Genomic DNA, 19,391 nt, shown 5'->3' with positions numbered 1-19,391 from the left:
TGTATGCCATGAGGGAGCACTCACCCAGGGCATCCATTAAGGCAGGCATCCTGTTCTCTAGATGAGGCAGGAACACCCAGATGCCCTTTGAGAAGGTTCCTCCTGGTCACTGCCTTGTCCAAGGCTAGAACTGGGGGTTCCCCGGTGCAGATGGGCTCTTTGCACTATGCTAGCAGCCTCTGGGAGGCACTAACTTAGCATTCTCTGTAGAGCCTTAAACCCATCCCAGCCAGACCAAGCAGATGGAGGTACTAATTTTCCAACGTTCACTCATTTACCAGAGATCCTGGGTGCCCACGTGGCCAGGTTGTCATAGGAGCCAGGGATCTGTTGGCACAGTGAAATCAGAACTGGGGAAAGATGATTCTAGCAAATGCAAAGGCCCTGAGATTCAAATCAGCTCGTCTTCAAGGAGCAAAGAGCAAGGGCACCAGTGGGGCTGAGGGTGCAGGGATGGACAGGGCTGATAGCATCACTGGATTCACAGTCCTTCAAAGTTACCAGGAACCATGGTTGGAGAGGTAGGACAAATCAACAGAGAACAAAGAGATGGGAAGCTATTTCATGAGTCCAAGTCAGAAATAGTGACCACTTGGACCAGGATGATAATAAGGGCTGAACTCAGATGCTGCAGATAATGCAGGGCAGCCACTGTGTGAAGAACTCTGGTGCTGGGTGAGAAAGGAGGCCTGGCTGTGAACTAGGTCTTAGAGAAACTTGTAGAACTTCCTATATAGTAAAGGAAGTAATAGTTCTCCTTTGATTGGCTGGCTTGTCTGCCCCTTTATTATCCACAGAGTGGATAATTTAGTCAAAGGCATGTGTTCTACATTGTGCATGTGGGGTATGCAGCCATATACATGTGTGTATATGCAGTCATGTGTGCACACATGGAAGCCAAAGAAAACACCGAGTACCCTCTATCACTCTCCACCTTCCCGATTTGAGATAGGGTCTCACTGAACCTGGGGCTCTCCATTTTCTGCTAGGCTGGTTGGTCAATGTATCTCAAGAATCTACTTGTTTCTTCCCCATTCACTGCTGGGGTTACAGGTATGTGTGGCTACGCTGGCCAGTATATGAAGGCTGGGGATCTGAAGTCAGGTTTCTCTGCCTGCTGTGTCAAGACACATTCATTTTCTCTACTAGGCCATTTGCTCCTGGTGAGTTTGGGGTTCATCCTGATGTAATCCCCACTCAGCCTTTGTCTTGTTATCTGGCTTCTGCTATACATATCTGTCAGGACGCTTGGTGCTGCTGGCAGAGATATAGCTGTACAGGGCTGGATTCCAAGAGGAGAAATAGCCTGCCTTGTGCAATTAAACCACACAAGTCTGTCACAGGCATCCTTCCCTGGGTGACACTATGTGACAAGCATCCCTCACAAGGAACAGCAAGGACAGTTCACACTCTTGCCACACGTCTGTGCCCTATGCACACTGGTTCCTCGGAGTTCCTGGATTGGAAGCAGTGGTGGCCCTAATGTGGGCTCCATGCTCATGGACCAACGGTCCCACAATGCTCTTGGGATGTTGCTCATGTCATGAAATGCTACAGCGGTTTTGACATTGGCTGGTACTAACGTCTGACATCCACCAAAGCCTGGAGAGCTGGTTCAGTGGTTAAGAGCACTTGATGTTCTTTCAGAGGACCCAAGTTTGACTCCTAGCATCCATGTCCAGTGGCTCACGACTGCCTAGACTCCAGTCACAGGGAATCCGGTGTCTTCTGGCCTCCTCTGGCTCCTGCACACATGTGGCATGCACATAAATCACATTTTTATATGATTAGAAAGAGGTCTGTTGGATCAGAGAGCTGAGGAGTGAGATGTGAGTACACATGCAGGTGAGAAAACAGAAAGCACAACAGTGGCTCTCATGACCTTCCAGGCCACAGCCCTCTGTAGCAGGGCCATGTGCCTTCTCACAATACCCACTATCCCCACCTCACGAGGAGGAAGTTTACCCAGCATCCAGGCGGCAGAATGTCTCAGAGAAAGGCTACATCCCACACACAGGATGATGGTCACTGGATAGGACAGGCACAGCATGATGCTTAGACAAACTTGGACCACATCTGGATGTTCTCACAGGTTGGGGGTATACCCTGGCATCTGAGACACCACCTTGCTAGGAACCCTATAATGCAAAGAGAAAAGAGCAACTCTCCAGTGAGGAGGTGTGGGCACAGACTGTGACAGTGCCTTCCCACAGCTGGCTGCTCCCTCGAGGTCCTGTCCTTTAGCCATTGATGCACCAATAAACATGGCTGCTACATACATGTATTGTCTGAGCTCCAGTAAGGTCAGCAATAGGAGGCTGAATTGCACCGGTGCAGAAATGACACTAAGTGGGCTTGTGTGTTAGAAGTACGAACCTCTGGAGCTCCAGCTGTGTTCTATCTGTCTGTTCCTTTCATGGCCCCCCTCTGCATCCCATGCCATCCTGCCTGTGTGTCATCTCACACAGCAGGCCACCCTTGGAGTCCTCAGAAGTGGGAATCACAGCAGGGGCGAGAACCTTGCACCAGATGAGGTCACGGGGGTGGTTTCGTTAGGGTCCTGTGTCAACTACTAGAGCCCAGAACTGGAGACCTCTACCGGGTCTACTGAGGAGAGACAGCAGGGCCTCCTGCCTCTTTAGCAAGCATATAGAAGCAGTGGAATAGCCACAGCCTGAGGGGTGATGTGTCAGGGTCAAAGGAGCTGGTGCTTCCCTGAAGAACCAAGTGCGATTGATCTGTCCTGGCCATTGTCCGTTGTTGCATTCCTCAGGCCTTCTGCTCCCCCTGCCTGTTGTGGGGTTTCTTACTTGTATCCTGTGCCTGTACCTATGCACCCTGGGGGTTCCAGAAGGGGTCAGGACACAGTCTATACTGTGGAGCTGGTGAAGGATAAACACTGGATGTAACATACGGCAGCTCTGTCATAGTGTGGAAAGAGTCCCAAGAACCATCCAGCCCATCCATCTAACTCAGGTCAAAACTGAAGCTGGGTGAGGGCATATTCACAGTTTGGCCATCTGTGTTTAGACAGCTAGATTGGACGCACACACTGCCTCTCATGAGCTACGAGACTTCAGACGGCCTAGGAAGGCAGACGATTTGAACCGAAGATGTGACGTGTGATTGCTGTAGCCAGCCTGACACACACTTCCCACGTGCTGTGTGCCCAGATGGCCTCACCCCCAACCACTCAGGTGCCTCTGTGTGAGTAGGGCTGGTGCTGTCCTGTCCCCACATCACAAGTGAGAAGACAAGACACAGCCAGTTGGTGACAGAGCCAAACTTTGAACTCCACTAGTCTAGCGTCCGAGCCTTGTCCCTAATCACCACACTCTGCTGCTTCTGTAAGGTGACAGGAAACGGGCTGCCTGCTGAGTGCTCTGTGAGGACTTGAGCAGGTGAATGACCAATGATGACGTGGAGAGCAGCTAAGCGAATCTGCTACGGTGAGGGGGACTTCAGGATGATTACAGTGGGACTTTCACGTCCGCCAACAGTATAAGTAACGCAGAGGCTTTTTTAATATTTGAAAGCTTAGGCTTTTTAGATAAGACAGTCTCCCAGTCCGCTATAAACATGACTAATGCTGGCACTATGTCCTGCCATGCACCTCTGTGTCTGCTGGCAAATATCCCACGTTTCATTTCTTCTCTTAGCATCTCTCCCTCTCCCTCCCCGGCTCCCTCTCCCTTTCTCTCTCTCTCAAGTTTCACCCTCCACTTTCTGCCCAGCTACTAGTCGTGATCTTTATTATAGCTGATCAGATACAATTGGAGATTGCCCCTAGGCTAGTGAGGAAGAGTGAACATTTACAAACTATGAGGCTGTCGATGGGCTTTAAAAATATCAGTTCCAGGATCCTGCCAGCATCTAGCTCTCTGCTGGTACAGAATTAACAATGGAAAACACAGAGACACATCTTCACACAATGTAAAAATGGTTATTCCAACAGATGATGGTGGGGGCGGTAATGACGGTGATGGTTATGACGGTGGTGATGATGCTCATCCACATGTATGTTCACATATACACATGTACACATTTACCTGTGCTCACAAGCCCAAGTACACATCCACACATGTACTTGTTTACACATTTTCTTCTTACATGCACATACATACATTTATGTGCACACGGATACAATTATGTGTATGAATACATGCACTTTCACAACAGTATGTGTGTATACACTCCCATGGGCCTGCATACCCATGCTTTGCCACACAGTCATGTGCTGCATGTATACTCATGCATCTGTATGCTCACATATGCTAATATGAATGTACATACACCCTTACATAATACAGTCACCATGACCCTGTACATACAAGGTCTCCCATACACATTTATATGCATATATACACTCATATATACTTGACATGCATAAACATGTACACAAAAATGCATTAACATGTACATAGGCACATATGAACAGCTACACAGGCACACACTTGTACATGTGTACATATATTCTACTACACATTTGCTTCTCTGTTCTTGGCCCTGTGCCCTCTGGCCCTGTTGAGGCCCTGCTCACTCTGAGTACCCACTGGTTTCCTAGACAACCAGTACAGAACAGCCACATGGGATGGAGGCCAATAGAGCAACTCAGAGCAGTACTAGTAAAGAGCAGTCCTCGGGCCCTTCAGTGGGCGGCTACGCTTCATGTCTCACTTACCCTTCCTGGCCCTGGCGCATGTGTGACCTGAGCATGGACGTCCCAGGGAAAATCAGACCTCCATGTTTCCCTCCATGGTGCTCTGATCCCTGGGGACCTTGTCTTGTCATAGAAGGACAGTATACCTGGGCTTCTTCACCCATCCCTGGGGTCCTGACCATCTGCTCCTCTGGTCTCTTTCTAATCCCTACCCTTAGGCATTAAATTCATACACTCATAAACACCATACAGGGTCAGGACACCAGCAGGGCCACATCTGGTCACCTTTTTGGTAGGTGTGAAGTGTGAGGCAGGTGTGCACAGCTTATCTAGATTGTCCCTAGCCCAGCTGGTGTTCCTTGTCCACCAGTTCTCACTCCAATGGCCTGCACTGGGTTTATTTGCTCCTTGGGGCCTTTGGTTAGTTCAGCAAGCCGTGATGAACAGGGAAGCCACGGCCAGAACTGACTGTGTAGACTCAGTGATGTTTAGAGGACAAAGTTGTTCCTCTTGTGGAGCCAGAAGTCTAAGATCGAGGGCTACGTCTGATGCACAGCCTTCCTACTGCTGGAGACTTCTGCCTTAGAAGTGGCACAGGCCATCAAGTGGTAAGCCTGGGCAAGTTGCCAGTTGAAGTCTCTTTTTTAATTCTTAGTAAGCCACTTATTAGTTCACGAGGGCCCTGTCCTCATGACCTCTACCCCAAACCATAAGTCAGGAGGACGATTCGGAAAAACAAGGTTATGCCCCCCATCCTGGAGCCCAGAGGACAACCCAGGATGCAACTCTGACTCAACCTACGGAGGGAAGGAAGGCACTGTTGAGGGTGCTGATTTGAACCTGAGTGACATGGGGTAGACATGTAATTTGATTTTGGTGATGCCATCGACCAAATGTACCCAGTCCCCCTGCCCTCCCTGGGATCTGATGCCCACAGGTTATGAAAGAGAGGGACAGGGCCGTTATAGTTCAGATAGTAACAGTGTGGGAGTGACAGGCATAAACTGAGGATGACAGCCCTCTCACCATCTTCTGTCTGCAACCCAGCATCTCCCCTTTTTTGTATCCACCTTTCTCTGTATCCACTGGATGTTCTAGTCACATTCTGTTGCTGCAATAAAACTATTACCCAAATCAGCAGAGATGGGGAGGAATTATTTTACACTTCCAGGTCACAGTCATCGAGGGAAATCAGGGCGGGAACTCAAGGCAGAGCCCTGGAGCCAGGCCTGCTCAGGATTCTGTGCAGTGTTACCCCTGACCAAAGAATTTCTTCTCAGACAAGGCTGTGCAGTAGAAACCCGGGGGCAGGGGAGGGAGCCTGCCTCCCATGTTAGTATTAGCTTTCTTAGACTGACTAGGGCCACCTGCCCAGGAAATGGTGTTGCCCACAGTGCCGTAGGCCCTCCTGAACCAATTAAAACAATTAGGACAGTCCCTTGGAGACATTTTCACAGACCAACCTGTTAAAGACAATCACTCAGTTGAGACCCTTGTAGGTGACTCTAAGCTCGACACATCTATGGCTAATGTTAAGTCTGAGTGACAGATTTATAACCCTGACGACAAACTTTGAGCCATCGCTTACTGTTTGAAAGGATACATTTTCTAAAGCTGAAATCGCTTGTTTTGTTTGCAAATGCCATTGCTTTCCACTTGCATTATGAGGGGACAGTACTGGCAACTGTTGGGACATTTTTACCTGATGGCCTTCATGCGGAGTGCCTTCAATACTAGACCAAGGAGTGGTTGATTAGAAGTGTAAAGCACATAGCCTGATATTTAAACTACCAAGATGCCTTCAACTTTAACTTAAATAAGACACTGTCCCTGTGAAAGGGACCAGTCTAGACTGGCCTTCAAGGATGGCACTAACCCAGTGAAGAGGCAGAGGGGTTGCTGAGCTGCATGCATGCCTCTCACTAGGTTTCCATGGTGGCATTTGGCTGGGCCTGGTACACAGAAGCACTGGGAGAGTGTCAGTGGGGACATAGGTGGCATTGTCGTGGCAGAGGAGGCATTGAAAGCCTTGAGCTGGCAGACTGGGAAAGGAGAGGCTGACAGCAGAGCCCGGTCCCTTGAAGAGAGCTAATGATGTGCCAGGGTATATGGGAAATGCAAGTCTAGAACCCACCCCAGAAGGGGACTTCCCACTCTGTAAAAAGTGGGTTATCCTGTCTCTGCCTCTTAGCATGTAAAACTCAGGGCCTCTCTCCATAACCTCCACTGGTAGGGGAGAGTTAAAAAAAAAATAATCACGTTGCCCTTGGAATGAAAGGAGAGACTGAACTGAGGCTCACCTGACTCAGAGCTCTGGCTTTTCTTCAAGCCATGTGCTTAGTTTCTCCCGAAGTTCCAGGCGGGGTGGGGAATCTCATCTGTGAGGGGAAACACCTTGAAGCTTCCTGTGTGCTGTATCTTCCAGCATCTTCGCAGTCCCCCGTCAGCCCTGTTGCCATCTGCTAATCTAATTACAACAGTCATATCATTTCCCACCGATCCTTTCCATCTGAATCTGCTGAGTCAGGAAAGCGAGGCTTAATTAGAAGCGTTAATCATGTGTATGCTTAATTTAGCCTTTTTTTTTTTTTTTTTTTTTTTTTTTTGGAGAAAAGCAACCATCATCAGGATATTAATCCTGATCATATCTCTCTGGGATAAAGCCCTCACTGGAGGTTCCTGAGATGTCCAGAAGCCAGCAAGCCTGGGTCGAATCCTTTGAGCTAGCAGGTCTAGAAGTGACATGAGGTGCCTGTCATTGTTATGACTGGAAGGTTTATGGCCCCCTGCTCTACAGAGCCTCATTTGCCCCTCCGTGAATGGGCCCAGGATTCACAGCATCCCCACATTTTGCAGACTTGCCCCCCACATCAGCCCCATCTCCCATGCATGTCCCTATGTCGAGGTGTCACCCTGTCTGGGGTCAAAAAGGGAGATCCAGCCTTTTGCTCATGCAAGGTGTGGGATATAGTTTTGCTGAATGGTGTCTCTCTTCCCTCTGCAGAAACCCGCGCGGACCGCAGCAAGAAGCTCTTTCGGCATTACACGGTGGGCTCCTATGACAGCTTCGATGCCGCCAGGTAAGGCGTGCTTCTGCCTTTCGGAGGTTTCAGGCTGCGATCCGGCCTCAGGTTCTCCTGCATGCCTGGGGAGAGGAACAGTCATTCTGTGCTTTGTTATCTGTGAGCCCACCTTTGCAGGAGAATCTGTCACAGACAGGGCCTGTGGGGGAAACCCCAGAAAGAGGGCAACATGCTTTAAAGAACAGGGAAGGATGGCATCATTTAGAGAAAGCAATAGGGATGCAAAAAGGTGTGGAGTGGGGGAGGGGGAAGCAGAGTGGTAGCCATCCTCCAGCAGCTAAGCCTTCCTAGCTCTGGGCTTACACCTCACCTATGTGTCCACATTCCTGTGGTACCTCCTCCCAGCTGGAGCTTTGTTCAGAACATCATGCTCTTCTTGATGAGCATGACCCCAGGGAGGCAGATATTCCAGGCTCATAGGGTTGGGAGTTTGTGGAAAGCTGTGTGTTTCCCATGGCATGGCTGCCACAGGGTACAGGATAAAGTCTTCTCACAGAAGCCTTGCTCGAGGGGCTACTGGGAAGCCTGGCCAGGATGGACTCTTGGCAGGTGGCCATGGTCAGTAGAAGCCTTAGCACATATGACCATCTAACAAGGAAGGTCCAGGCAGAGCCAATGGGCCATACATCCCAGGGAGCTCTGGGAAAAGCTGTCACCATGGCTACGTGAAGGGCTGTCCAGGCAGGAAACAGTAGGCCCCATAGGGTGGGGGTGGGGATAACCTAAGACAGAAGGCTGCAAGCAGTGGCCACTCTCAGGCTGTGCCTTAGATGGAACATATCTGGGGTTTAAAGCCAAACTGGAGCCAACCAGCAGCTTCTGAACAGAGTGTACAAGAGTCACATCTGCCCTGTTTATCTGTCTCTCCCACCAGCACCAGCCACCATGTCCTGGTTTCATCCTCAGCAACCTAGTAAAGCAAGGTCATGCCGGTTGTGGTGGCACACGCTGGTAGGATTTGCTGAAGGAGGCAGAGACCGGAGGATCACAAGTTCAAGGCCAGCCTGGGCTACACATGGAAAAAATAAAAGCAAGGTCACTGTCAGATAGAAAAACATGGAGACTGAATAAGAGGCCAAGTGGTGGAGTGAGTCCTCAGCGTCCAATGCGTTTACACCTGCGTGTGAGGCCAAGCCTGGGATCAGCTGAGGTCAAGATGCTCACAGTGGCCCACGGTCAGGTCTGTGAGGAAGAGTCTTGGTGAATACCAAATTCTTGCTACCCAGAGCACCACTGGGAGGGAAAACACTGCTCCTGTGACTGACAAAGACCATAGGAAGGGAGCCAGCTTTGACCCTGGCAGGGACCTGCAAGGCAGGTAGAAACAGGAATTCATGGATGGAGAGACAGAATGGTCTCTCATGCTGTAAGAACCTAAATAGCCATGTCACACTGGAGGGGACATTAGAAGGAGGGGCTGGGTATCTCTTATCTGACTGAGCAGGCAGCAGCCATCCTGGGGAACAGGCATCTGCAGTTTAGTGCATTCATCAGCTCATTAGTAAGGGCCAAAAGCACAGGGAGACCTAGGAACCACACCGCCCCATTAGCCAATTAGTCACTCTGGGTGGTGTGACTGTGGTCTATGCAAGTGCCAACAGCTGAGGCTGTCTTGCTGCAGATGCTAATGTAATTAAAGAAAATGCAATGGGAAGAAAGGTTCAATAGAGACATTTTTCCAATCAGTTGAAAGCTTTCTCCCCTTTCCTCCCCTTCATGTGTCAAGTTAGCCCAGAGGCTCAGTGCTGAAGAGGTCAGCAGTTAAAACAAACCCAGGCATTAGCATGTATGCCCAGTTGCTCCACCTGCTTCTTGCCTTAGGATTCCCTTCCATCTGCAAGGGGAACATGAGAGGGATTTAGAAATAGATATGGTAGTCAGAATCAGACAGCAGAGGTCCTGAGGCCACCACTGTACAAGGCTTTGCAGGTGCCTGAGGGTCAGTGTTAAAAGTACATCTCAACATGAGGTGACAGCTGCAAGATCTCATTCATTAGTTGGGTCCCTGCCTCATCAGCATGGAGCATCAGGAAGAGCTACCTGGGTGGGCAGAGGAACCTCACTGGTTGCTGTATGCTAAACAGGCTCTTTACATCCACCCATTTTTTTCTACCACCCATCCACTCAGGTATTTGTCTGTATACATACATACATAGATACATTCATACATAAATATATGCATACATACATACTTACACACATGCAAAATGCATACATACATGCATGCATACATACTCACATACATATATGCATGCACGCACTCACATACATACATATACACATCCATTCTTCCACTCAGTACTCATGCATCCATCTTTCTCTGTCTCCCCACCTATCCATCCATCAGTCTAATGACCTGTTTGCTCATCCATCCATCTACTCATTCATATATACACCCCTATATCCATCTGTTTGGCCATCCATCCATCCATCCATCAATCCATTCATTTTCTTTTCCATCCATCTATCCCTACATCATTATGCCTTTCCATTCTTTCATCCCTCTAGCTATTTAAGCATTCGTTTGGTCATCATCTATCCTTTACCTGTCTATCCATCCATCAGTCTACCCACACATTCCATCCATCTATCTATCTGTCTATCTGTCTGTCTATCTATCTATCTATCTATCTATCTATCTATCTATCTATTTATCTATCTTTTTATCTACCCTACCACCAACCCATCCATTCATTCATCTATATGCCCATCTATCTATCTAATCATAACTAGTCATCATCCACCTACATCCATCCTTTTTATCTACCACACACATGTCTCCATCAGTCTAACCAGAAGAGACCAAGACTTGCTTCGAGTTAAAGATCATGAGGTCATATGTGGCTTGATGGCTCAATGGATAAAGCCTCTGCCATGCAGTGTGAAGACTGAAGTTCTGGTCCCAGAACCAGCATAGAGAGCTTGAAAGGCACCATAGTTACCTGTAAGCCTACACTCAGGAGCAGAGATAGGATTCCCTAGAGCAATGGTTCTCAAAGTCCCTCATGTTGAGGTGACACACAACCATAAAATTATTTTCATTGCTACTCTATGTCTATAGTTTTGCTACTGTCGTGAATTGTAGTGTAAATATCTGTGTTTTCTGATGGACTTGGGCAACCCCTGTGAAAGGGTCATTGGAACCTTGAAACCCACAAGTTGAGGAACTCTGCCCTAGGGTGAACGGGTTGACTAGATTAGCTGGAGCTGGAGGACTCTGGGCTCAGCAAGAGACCCTGCATTAATAATTAAAGCAGAGAAAAGTTGAGGAAAGTATTGTGTTAACCCCACACGCATGTATTGATGTGCATATTCACCCACACGTGCACCAACACATATAAACATGCACACACATGCATATACGTATAAACACACACACACACACACACACACACACAAAGATTTTGAGGTCAACAAGAGAAATGGTCTTCAATCTCATGTAGATGGTGGTCTTATTAGTGAAGATGAACAATAAAGTCACAGCAGAGATTTACCTTAGGTGGTCAGTCAGTGCCACAGAGAAGACCAGCAGCCCTTGAGCCACAGAGCAAGCTGGGTGAGGCCAGAGTAAATGTCCTTAAGGACAAACTTGAGGTGACTCCCAGAGTCTGAGAGGGAGTCAGCCATCCAGACAGGATGCAGCAACTGCAAAGAGATTGGGTTAAGCCGAGCATGTGAGACGGAGATAAACAAGGGATGCACAAAGGCTGACGGCCTAGGAGCTTTGGGGAGTCAGCACCACACTTAGTGGAGAGGAACCAGAGCCCGTGCGACCTGACCATGAGATAAGCAGAGGAATGAATGGAGGTCAGTGAGGGGACTGCCCTGTCGCCTAGGCTGAGCATGAACTGTGCGCATTGGCAGAGGACGGGATAGCACAGGAGACGGATCTGAGGTGACATTGGAATGGTTAAGGTCCTGGGTATGGATGAGGGGAAGCAAGGTGGATCTGCTCTCCACCCTCTCTGAGCTTTGTCAGGGAGGACTTGGTGAGACAGCAAATGGGTACCAGGCCCAGGACTAGCAAGAAGCCAGGTCCTCCTGGTCCCTACCACACACACAGCTGCTCAGCCACTGCACAGCCTGCTTGGAAGAAGCACTTCCTGAATGTCTGCCAAGGCAAGCCGTTCCTATTGCTCCTCCTCCTCAGGAAACCCAGTTTCCTCCTGGAGATTGATGGAGAAGGGCAGCAAATTGTACCACTTCAACAGGTGAATACCTGCCACCCGCAGCTACTTCTTCTCCTGGCTTTCAAGTATCCTTTGTGCAATTTTGAACTGGTAATAGAAAATATGCACTTCGCAAAAAAAAATTGAAATGTTTAGGAGATAATAGGGTGCGAAGAACAGAACCCTCCCCACTCTGTCCCACCCAGGCCCCGTGTTCCTCCTGGGGAGAACCTCCCTTGATAGACTCCTGAGGCTTTCTATGGGAAAGTCTCTATCTGTATGATACTGTGAAAAGCCTCTGTGTGGAGGGAGGAGTATGTTCTGTATACATGTTCATGTATGTGCACATGTGTGTAGGGGTTGGGAACACAAGTACATGTGTGCTCATACAGAAGCCAAAGGTCAATTCGAGTATCTTCCTTTGGTATCATTCCCATCATTTAAAAATTATCTTTAAGGTCTATTTTTTTAAGTATGTATATGTTTCTCTGTGTGTCTGTGTCTGTATGTATTGTGTGTGTGTGTGTGTGTGTGTGTGTGTGTGTGTGACTTGTGTGTGTCTGTGTACAATTTGTATGTAGGCCTGTGGAAGCCAGAAGAGGCTCTGATTCCCCAGAGCTGGAATGAAATTTGATCTCGTAGAAGCAAGTGCTCTTAACCTCTGTGCACTCTTTTTAGCCCTGAGATTTATTTTCCTGTGCATGTGTGTGTGTTTGGGTGTATGTATGTCTGAATATATGGATATGCACATGTGTGCAGGTACCCACAGAGGCCAAAAGGTGGTGTCCTGGGAGTGAAGTTACAAGTGGTTCTGAGCCACCCAACTGGGGTTCTGGAAATTGAACTCTGATCCTACCTATATGCTCTTAAAAGCTAAATCATCTCTCCAGCCCCCACATCATTTTACCATTTTATTTTTCAAGAGTAGCTCACAAGCCTGAGATTCACAAATTTAGCAAGATTTGGTGGCCAGTGTGCTGCAGAGAATCTTGTGTGGCACTCTCCCAGCACTGGGATTACAGGCATGTGTCACCCCTTCTGGCTTCCTATGGGCATTGAAAATCTGGACTCAGTTCTCCGTGATTGTGTGGCAAGTCTTGACTGAGCCAGTTTTCCAGACTCCACAAACCTTTTAAAGCTCTTAAACAAAATAAAAATAAACAGCCCACATTCTCTCCCAGGCTGTCTAGCTGAATCACCCTGTGACCTTGGGCAGCTCACCTCCCATCTCCGAGTCCTCAGAGTTGCTATTTGCTAGACCACAGACAACCTGTTCCCTGTCTCCAGTTGTGTTCCACTTAGGACAATGAGAAAATGTGTTGAGGGCTTGCAGAGAGGCTAGCACTAAATAGTTCCAGAGGGCTGTGAGCCGTGAGTGGTGCCGGTGGGCAGCTGGCTTTCCCTCGACACCCCTTACCCTGTGTTCTAGATCACTGCCCATTCTTCTTCCAACATTGGTTTGTGTTCGCTGCTATTGTTTTTAGTCAGACTTGAAGGAGAGCCAAAACTGAGTGTGTATAGGACAGATACAGAAGGAGGCATCCTCTGTCTGCTCAGCTGATGACTGAGTTAGGCAATTCATGGTGGTGCTTACAAAGCTGCTGCTTAGCGATGTAGTTTGGGACTACAAAAAGAGACTGTGTGTGTGTGTGTGTGTGTGTGTGTGTGTGTGTATGGCATGGAGTGTTTTCCTCAGTAACTCTCCATCTCCTTTTTAGATGTATAATCTCTCACTGAACCCTCTCTGATTCAGCTGGATTGGCTGACCATGGCGCTCCTTCCTCTGCCTCCCAGTGACTAGGGATCTAAACTCAGGTCCTCCTGAGTACACAGTGAGCTCTCTGACCGAAGAGCCAATTCCGTAGGCTGTGGTTTCACCTTTCAAGTCATATGTTCCTCCATTTGTATTTTTCTGACAGGGTTTGGTGCTCTGGTGAATTTTTGTAACTAAGTGGGACAGGAGCCCCGAAGGCATTGATGAAGGAGAAGTTGACACCCTTACCTGGATGACTTCTCTTCCAATCTCCCAGTTTGATGCATATGAAGGGGACAGGTCTCCATGTGGATGAGCTATTTCCCTGGGGAACACACCCCAGACTGTGGCTGTCACGATCTCCCTGAGCTACTGTGCTCTGGGGGCGTCATTCTGGTGGATAGCACGGGTGCTCCTGTCCAGTCTCTTTCCCTCACCCAGTTCACTACAAGAGTTGGGAAGGCCCCCCACCCTCCACCATGTTTCCCAACTCTTCATAGCTTTTCCAGCAGCTGGCTTCCTGGGACCTTTCCACACCTCCATTCTTCTTGGACTGTCACTTTAAGTTGCTTCCTCCCTTCAGAAATTCTAAGCCGATTTTAAGAAAGGCAACCAATGACCCATTAAAGCAGGTCACACAGACAGGGCTAGGAATGGAAAAGCCACCCTTCCCTCCCCAGCCTCATCCAAAGGTCCCTGCTGCCCAACCATACATTCCATTGACTTTCCCTTCTTATTCCATCCCTGGTTACCCCAACTTTACAATAACCTCACCTCAATTCTTTATTTCATTATGAAGTTGCTATGGCTCTGCTGGAGAGAACCTGGATTCACAGTTCTGCCTGCCCATAAGTCTGAGTCGTTGTTGTTATTTCTAATTGTCTAGACAAAGGCAAAATCCAACCATGTCTATAATAACGGCAGGAGCAGAGAGGTGTGGGGAGGAACAGGAAGAAAGGAGGGAGATGAAGGGCAACTAGAAACCACAGAAAACAAAAATCGCACAGGAGAACCGGAACCCTATTAGCAAACATGGCATTACTTTCTTGCTTGCATTAATATTTATATTTCATTAATATAGTATTTTTATTCATATTTATATCTTTTCGTTTCTCTTAGTCCCACTCAGTAGGAAAACATTAAGTGAACAGGAGTCAGGAGTGTTGGCACCCACACCGGGAATGGAGCTCCAGTTTCTCGTATAAGCATGAGAAGAGTCTTCCTTGAACCACAACTCAATAGTCTTTTCCTTTTTTTCTTGTTCAAAGTCAGCCCACATTTAAGCATCATATGACAGTGGTGATTCTTGCGTATTGCAAGTGTTTTGTTGTTGGTTTTCTGGTTTTGTTGTTGTTGTTTTAAGATTCTACTTGCCTTTATTTTTCCCTTTGAAGTGGAAGAATTAGGCTTTAGTTAGCAAGCCATTAACCATCCCGCCTGCCTGTGGTACACCCTGAGAACAGGAGTCACTCTTTTGCTGCTTCACTCTGGTTTCCCCTCGGTGACTTAGGGTGAGTAATTGCTTGGGCTTTGCCCTTGTTCTGAAGGGATACATCCTCGAGTATCAGTTTCAACAAAAGGGAACTGAAGTGTAAACCACCCTGTCTGCAGTCTCTACTTTTAAAATTCTAGGCTTAGAATCACTGCCCTCCGAACTGGCACAATCCCACTTTGTGGTTAGGAAGTATGATGCTCTCCGGTCCTCATTCTGCACCTCTGCCCCTCTGTTCTCCTCTCTTTAGGTGTGTCTGTGTTTCTGTGTCTCGGTAACATCTTGATGCTTTAACATACAGTCCTTAGTCTGACTCTCCTCAAACATTGTGTGTACTGCTCCTGAGTTCCTTCAGACTTGGAGATTCTCTCTTGCTCTAGCCAGTCTGATGGAGATAATTCTTTAATTGAGGTTCCTGTTTCCCAAGTAACCATAGGTTTGTGTTAAGTTGACAATAAATACTGACCACCACAGAGGGACTACGTATTTTGCTCTGTAGTGAGCACACAGATGGCCAGGTGATGGGCAGGGATGAAGAAGTAGATTCCAGGAATGCCACATGCAACTGAGTCCCTGGCAGCAACCAGGAAACGGAGAGGGGGGGATGCCCAGCTTAGCTGGCTTTCTTCTTTCCCCCTTTTATTGAGTCAGGGACCCCAGCCTATCTGGTGGTGCTCCCCACATTAAGGAAGTGTCTTTTCTTCTCAGTTAAGCCTCTCTAGAGGAGGCTATGATGTGGTCCAATGGATTCAATGCTTGCCTAACACTCAGCAAGCCTGTGGGTTTGATCTTCAGCACTGCATACATTGGCTGATGTAGCTCTTACCTGAATTCCTGATACTCAGGAGGTGGAGGCAGGAAGATCAGGGGTTTAAGGTCATTCTCAGTAAAAGAGAGAGTTGCAGACCAGCCTGGGCTCCACAGCCTCTGTTCAATCAAAATAAACCCTCTGGAAACACCCTTATAGGTACCCCCAAGGCATGTCTCATAGGAAAATTCTGAATCCTAGCAGGTTGATAATAGAGATGAACCATTTGACCCCCTGTCCTTCCTGGTGTTAAGGACCTGACTTAGGGACTCTGGAACTTCAGGGTTTTCTTTCCCAGAGTACATGAGTGTCAGGAGGGGTTGGGGCTCTTCTAGAAGCCAGCTCAGGGATCTGAAGCAGCAAAGTTGTTTCTTGGGGGAGAGAAGACAGAAGGCCCCTTGTACCTGGCCTGAGGACCAAGCTCAGAAATCACCCTGTATACGGCTGGGCACCACTGACTTCTGGGCTGGGGTTTTTCCCTGAAGCTACTGAGTGTGTCCCACTGGGGCCTGGAGCAGAGAGAAGCCCAGGCCCTCACTGTAGAATTGCTTGTACTGTGGGATCACACAGGACAATCCATGAACTTCCGTCCGTGATGGATTCCATCCTGCCATCCATCCCTGCAGGGAGGCGCCTGGCTCAACACTCTCAGGCCACATTTAGCACTTTTCCCAGGTGGCGAGTGGGTGTCCTGATGGGGGAGAGCAGGCAGATGGGTGGAGCGATGGAGCAGTTGCTAGGGGAGGCTGGCATTCAGGCACACCTCCAGGCCGCACCCAGCAGACTGCCCTTGGCCCTAGGGTTATGTTGAGAGATGGACCAAGGTAGGCAGGTGCACCTTGAGCTTCCTGTCTCCCTACCTCCTTAGCCACACCAGCAGCAGAAGGAGGGTGTTGACCTGCTTGTCCCTGAAATTTTCCATGGTCACATCTGCCCAAGGCATTCTTTCTCTGCTCAGCCTAGTGCTGTATAAGGTCCCCTACCTTCCCTCTTTACCAATTTCCACAGTGTGAGAACTCTGCCCTGCCAATCTCAAGCTGCTGGTGTGTTTACGGATCCTGGAGCTGAGGAAACATGCCCACAGCTAGCCCTGGCAAGCTGACAGGCTGCAGCACACCCCCAGCCAGCATTATGTCCCTCTTCTGCCTCCTTCTCCGGCTCTACCATGGAAGACCCTCAATCCTGGAACTGAATGAGCCCTACAGGGTGGTCTTCAAACCTAATTGACCAGCCTGGGAGTTATGATGTCAAGGCTCTCTTCCCTGTCCTGATACAAACACCCTGGGTGGACCTCAGTTTCTCAACCTGTAAATGGCTATATTCTCTTCATGTTCTTTTTTTCCATGATCAATTTTTTTTTTTTTTTTTTTTTTTTTTTTGGATATTTGACCAGGAGCCACTGTAACTGTTTGTCAGCATTCACTGTAAGGGAATATCACTGATGGTCTCCATGAATATGCCAGATGTGGAAGCATGTATTTATGAACCTAACACATCTGTGATGAGAGGAGAGGCAGGGACAGGATTCCTGGAAGCTCACAGGCCAGCTAGGCTCATGTTTGTAGTGGTGAGGTATTAGAAGAACCTCTCTCAAACAAACAAAAAAAAAGGCAAAAACCAACTGATGGCACACGTGCACACATGTGTGCACACACACACAGGAAAATTGCCAGCATGAACAGGCATAAGCAGTAGTATCCTAGACTGTGTCAGCCACTGTATGTGGACATAGGCAGTAGTCACCATGAACATCCACACCTGTTGACCCTGAAGCAGGTCTGTCAGGACCAGATTTCAGGGCCACAGAGGTGGTCACAGAACAGCCAGCAGGGACAGGAGTGTGCAGAACTAAGAGCCAGACTTATGCAGCCCATCCAGGTGCCAGCCAAGGAGAGTGAGGATGAGGCACCCAGGTCTGCAGCTGTTCTTAGGACTGAGGTGGGCACACAGGCTCTCAGCAAATGTCTGTGCTGATCCTCACCTTTAGCACACATACATTTTGGATGTTAGATGGGTTGATGATGAATCAATAAATGTTGGGAGGGTGGTGGTAGATGAATGGATAGATGGATGGGTAAATGGGTATTAAATCGATTATGAAGTAGACAGATGGACAAACAGGCACAGACAGACAGATATATGTATGTATGTTAGATAGATGAGGATAGATGGATAGATGGGTGATGGATGGATATATGAATGGTAGATTGGTGGATGGATGGATGGATGGATGGATGGATGGATGGATGGATGGATGGATGGATGGATGAATTAATGGCTAAGTGGTTTGGTGGATAAATGGTGGATGCAATGTTGAGTGGTTAAGTGGGAAGGCAGATTGATGACTCTGGATGAGGAAAGATGCTTAGGTGGGACATCATTCTGAGGCTTCTTTCTAGAAAGAACTGTATATACTGTTGACTTTTAGTAAATCCTATAAGGAGAGTAAGGGACCGTGTGATCCTGAGTAGGAGAAAACTAATTACCCAGTGCCAAGCATCACACCATGCAAAGAGTTCAGTACCATCAGAGGAGATTCAACTGATACAGCCCCACATAGCTCTACTGCCTCCATGCCTCAAAGGCAATGCCAGGCACCTGCATTCATTGCCAGAGTTAGAAAGCAGCACAGCATGGTCAGGACTGCAGGAGGGCTCAGCCGTGAAAGCCTGCTGCTGTCTCTGAGATTTCCTCTTGGGGAGATTGGGCTAGGTGGCCAGCCTGTCCATGATCCTTGGCAGCCACCAGCCACTTAGCTCTTCAGGACACATGCTGATTAAAACCTGACTCTGCTAACAAAGGTCAAGGCTGAGGCTGGCGTGGTGGCCAGAAGCCTGGCATAGCAGATGGCACTTTTGTGCCTCAGGTTCCCTGGATTGGACTTGGCTCCAAGGAGCTTTAATGTTTGTGGATGAACAGGACTCGGTGACAAACAAAAAGGCCAAGCCAGAAGAGGGCAGAACTGTATTCTAGGAGGAACCTGGGATGGGGGGAGGATAGTTGGTGGTTAGGCTTGCATGTCCCCTTGGAAGGGCTCAGGAGTGTGGCTCCCTCTGGCACTGGCAGACAGCATGGCCAGGATTGAAGTCAGGTGTCTGTCAGGGACTGGAAGGGGTTGCAGACAAATAACCTCAGGCTTTGGCTACATCTTTCTTACAGCAGTTCCCAGGTATCCTCTGCAGAGCTCTGGGCCTTGCTCGTATCTCCCTAGTGATAGATCAAAGGCAGATGCACAGGCCCTTCATTCCTTGGATGAAGATGTGGAGGTATGGGATAGAAGGGCCACAGCAATCACAGGGACAGGCTGGGGCCTCGGAGCACTGGGAGGGTGGGTGAGGCATTCATGCACCCTGCTTGGCTCTCTGTCTTCACCCCTCTGTCCTGATTGGTGGACAGGGTTCCCTTCTCATCACTGCGGCTTGTGCT

The 19,391-nt window shown here is 48.5% G+C and overlaps 1 protein-coding gene across 2 annotated transcripts in view; it reads left to right on the top strand.

Annotated features, from left to right (window-relative positions):
- The window catches only part of SHANK2 (SH3 and multiple ankyrin repeat domains 2), a gene marked incomplete at both ends in the record, with an annotated part of 372,055 nt that overhangs the window by 213,056 nt on the left and 139,608 nt on the right, over positions 1–19,391 (top strand). For both annotated transcript variants that reach the window (XM_080911817.1, XM_080911816.1), the window contains one exon: positions 7,665–7,740. In XM_080911817.1, coding sequence (XP_080767943.1) covers positions 7,665–7,740 — 76 coding nt within the window. The remainder of the gene's footprint in view (positions 1–7,664; positions 7,741–19,391) is intronic.

The sequence above is a fragment of the Micromys minutus genome (assembly GCF_963924665.1).
Source record: "Micromys minutus genome assembly, chromosome: 2".
Classification (NCBI taxonomy): domain Eukaryota; kingdom Metazoa; phylum Chordata; class Mammalia; order Rodentia; family Muridae; genus Micromys; species Micromys minutus.
Note: the sequence above shows the minus strand (reverse complement) of the source record. Positions and strands in the feature narration are given on the sequence as shown.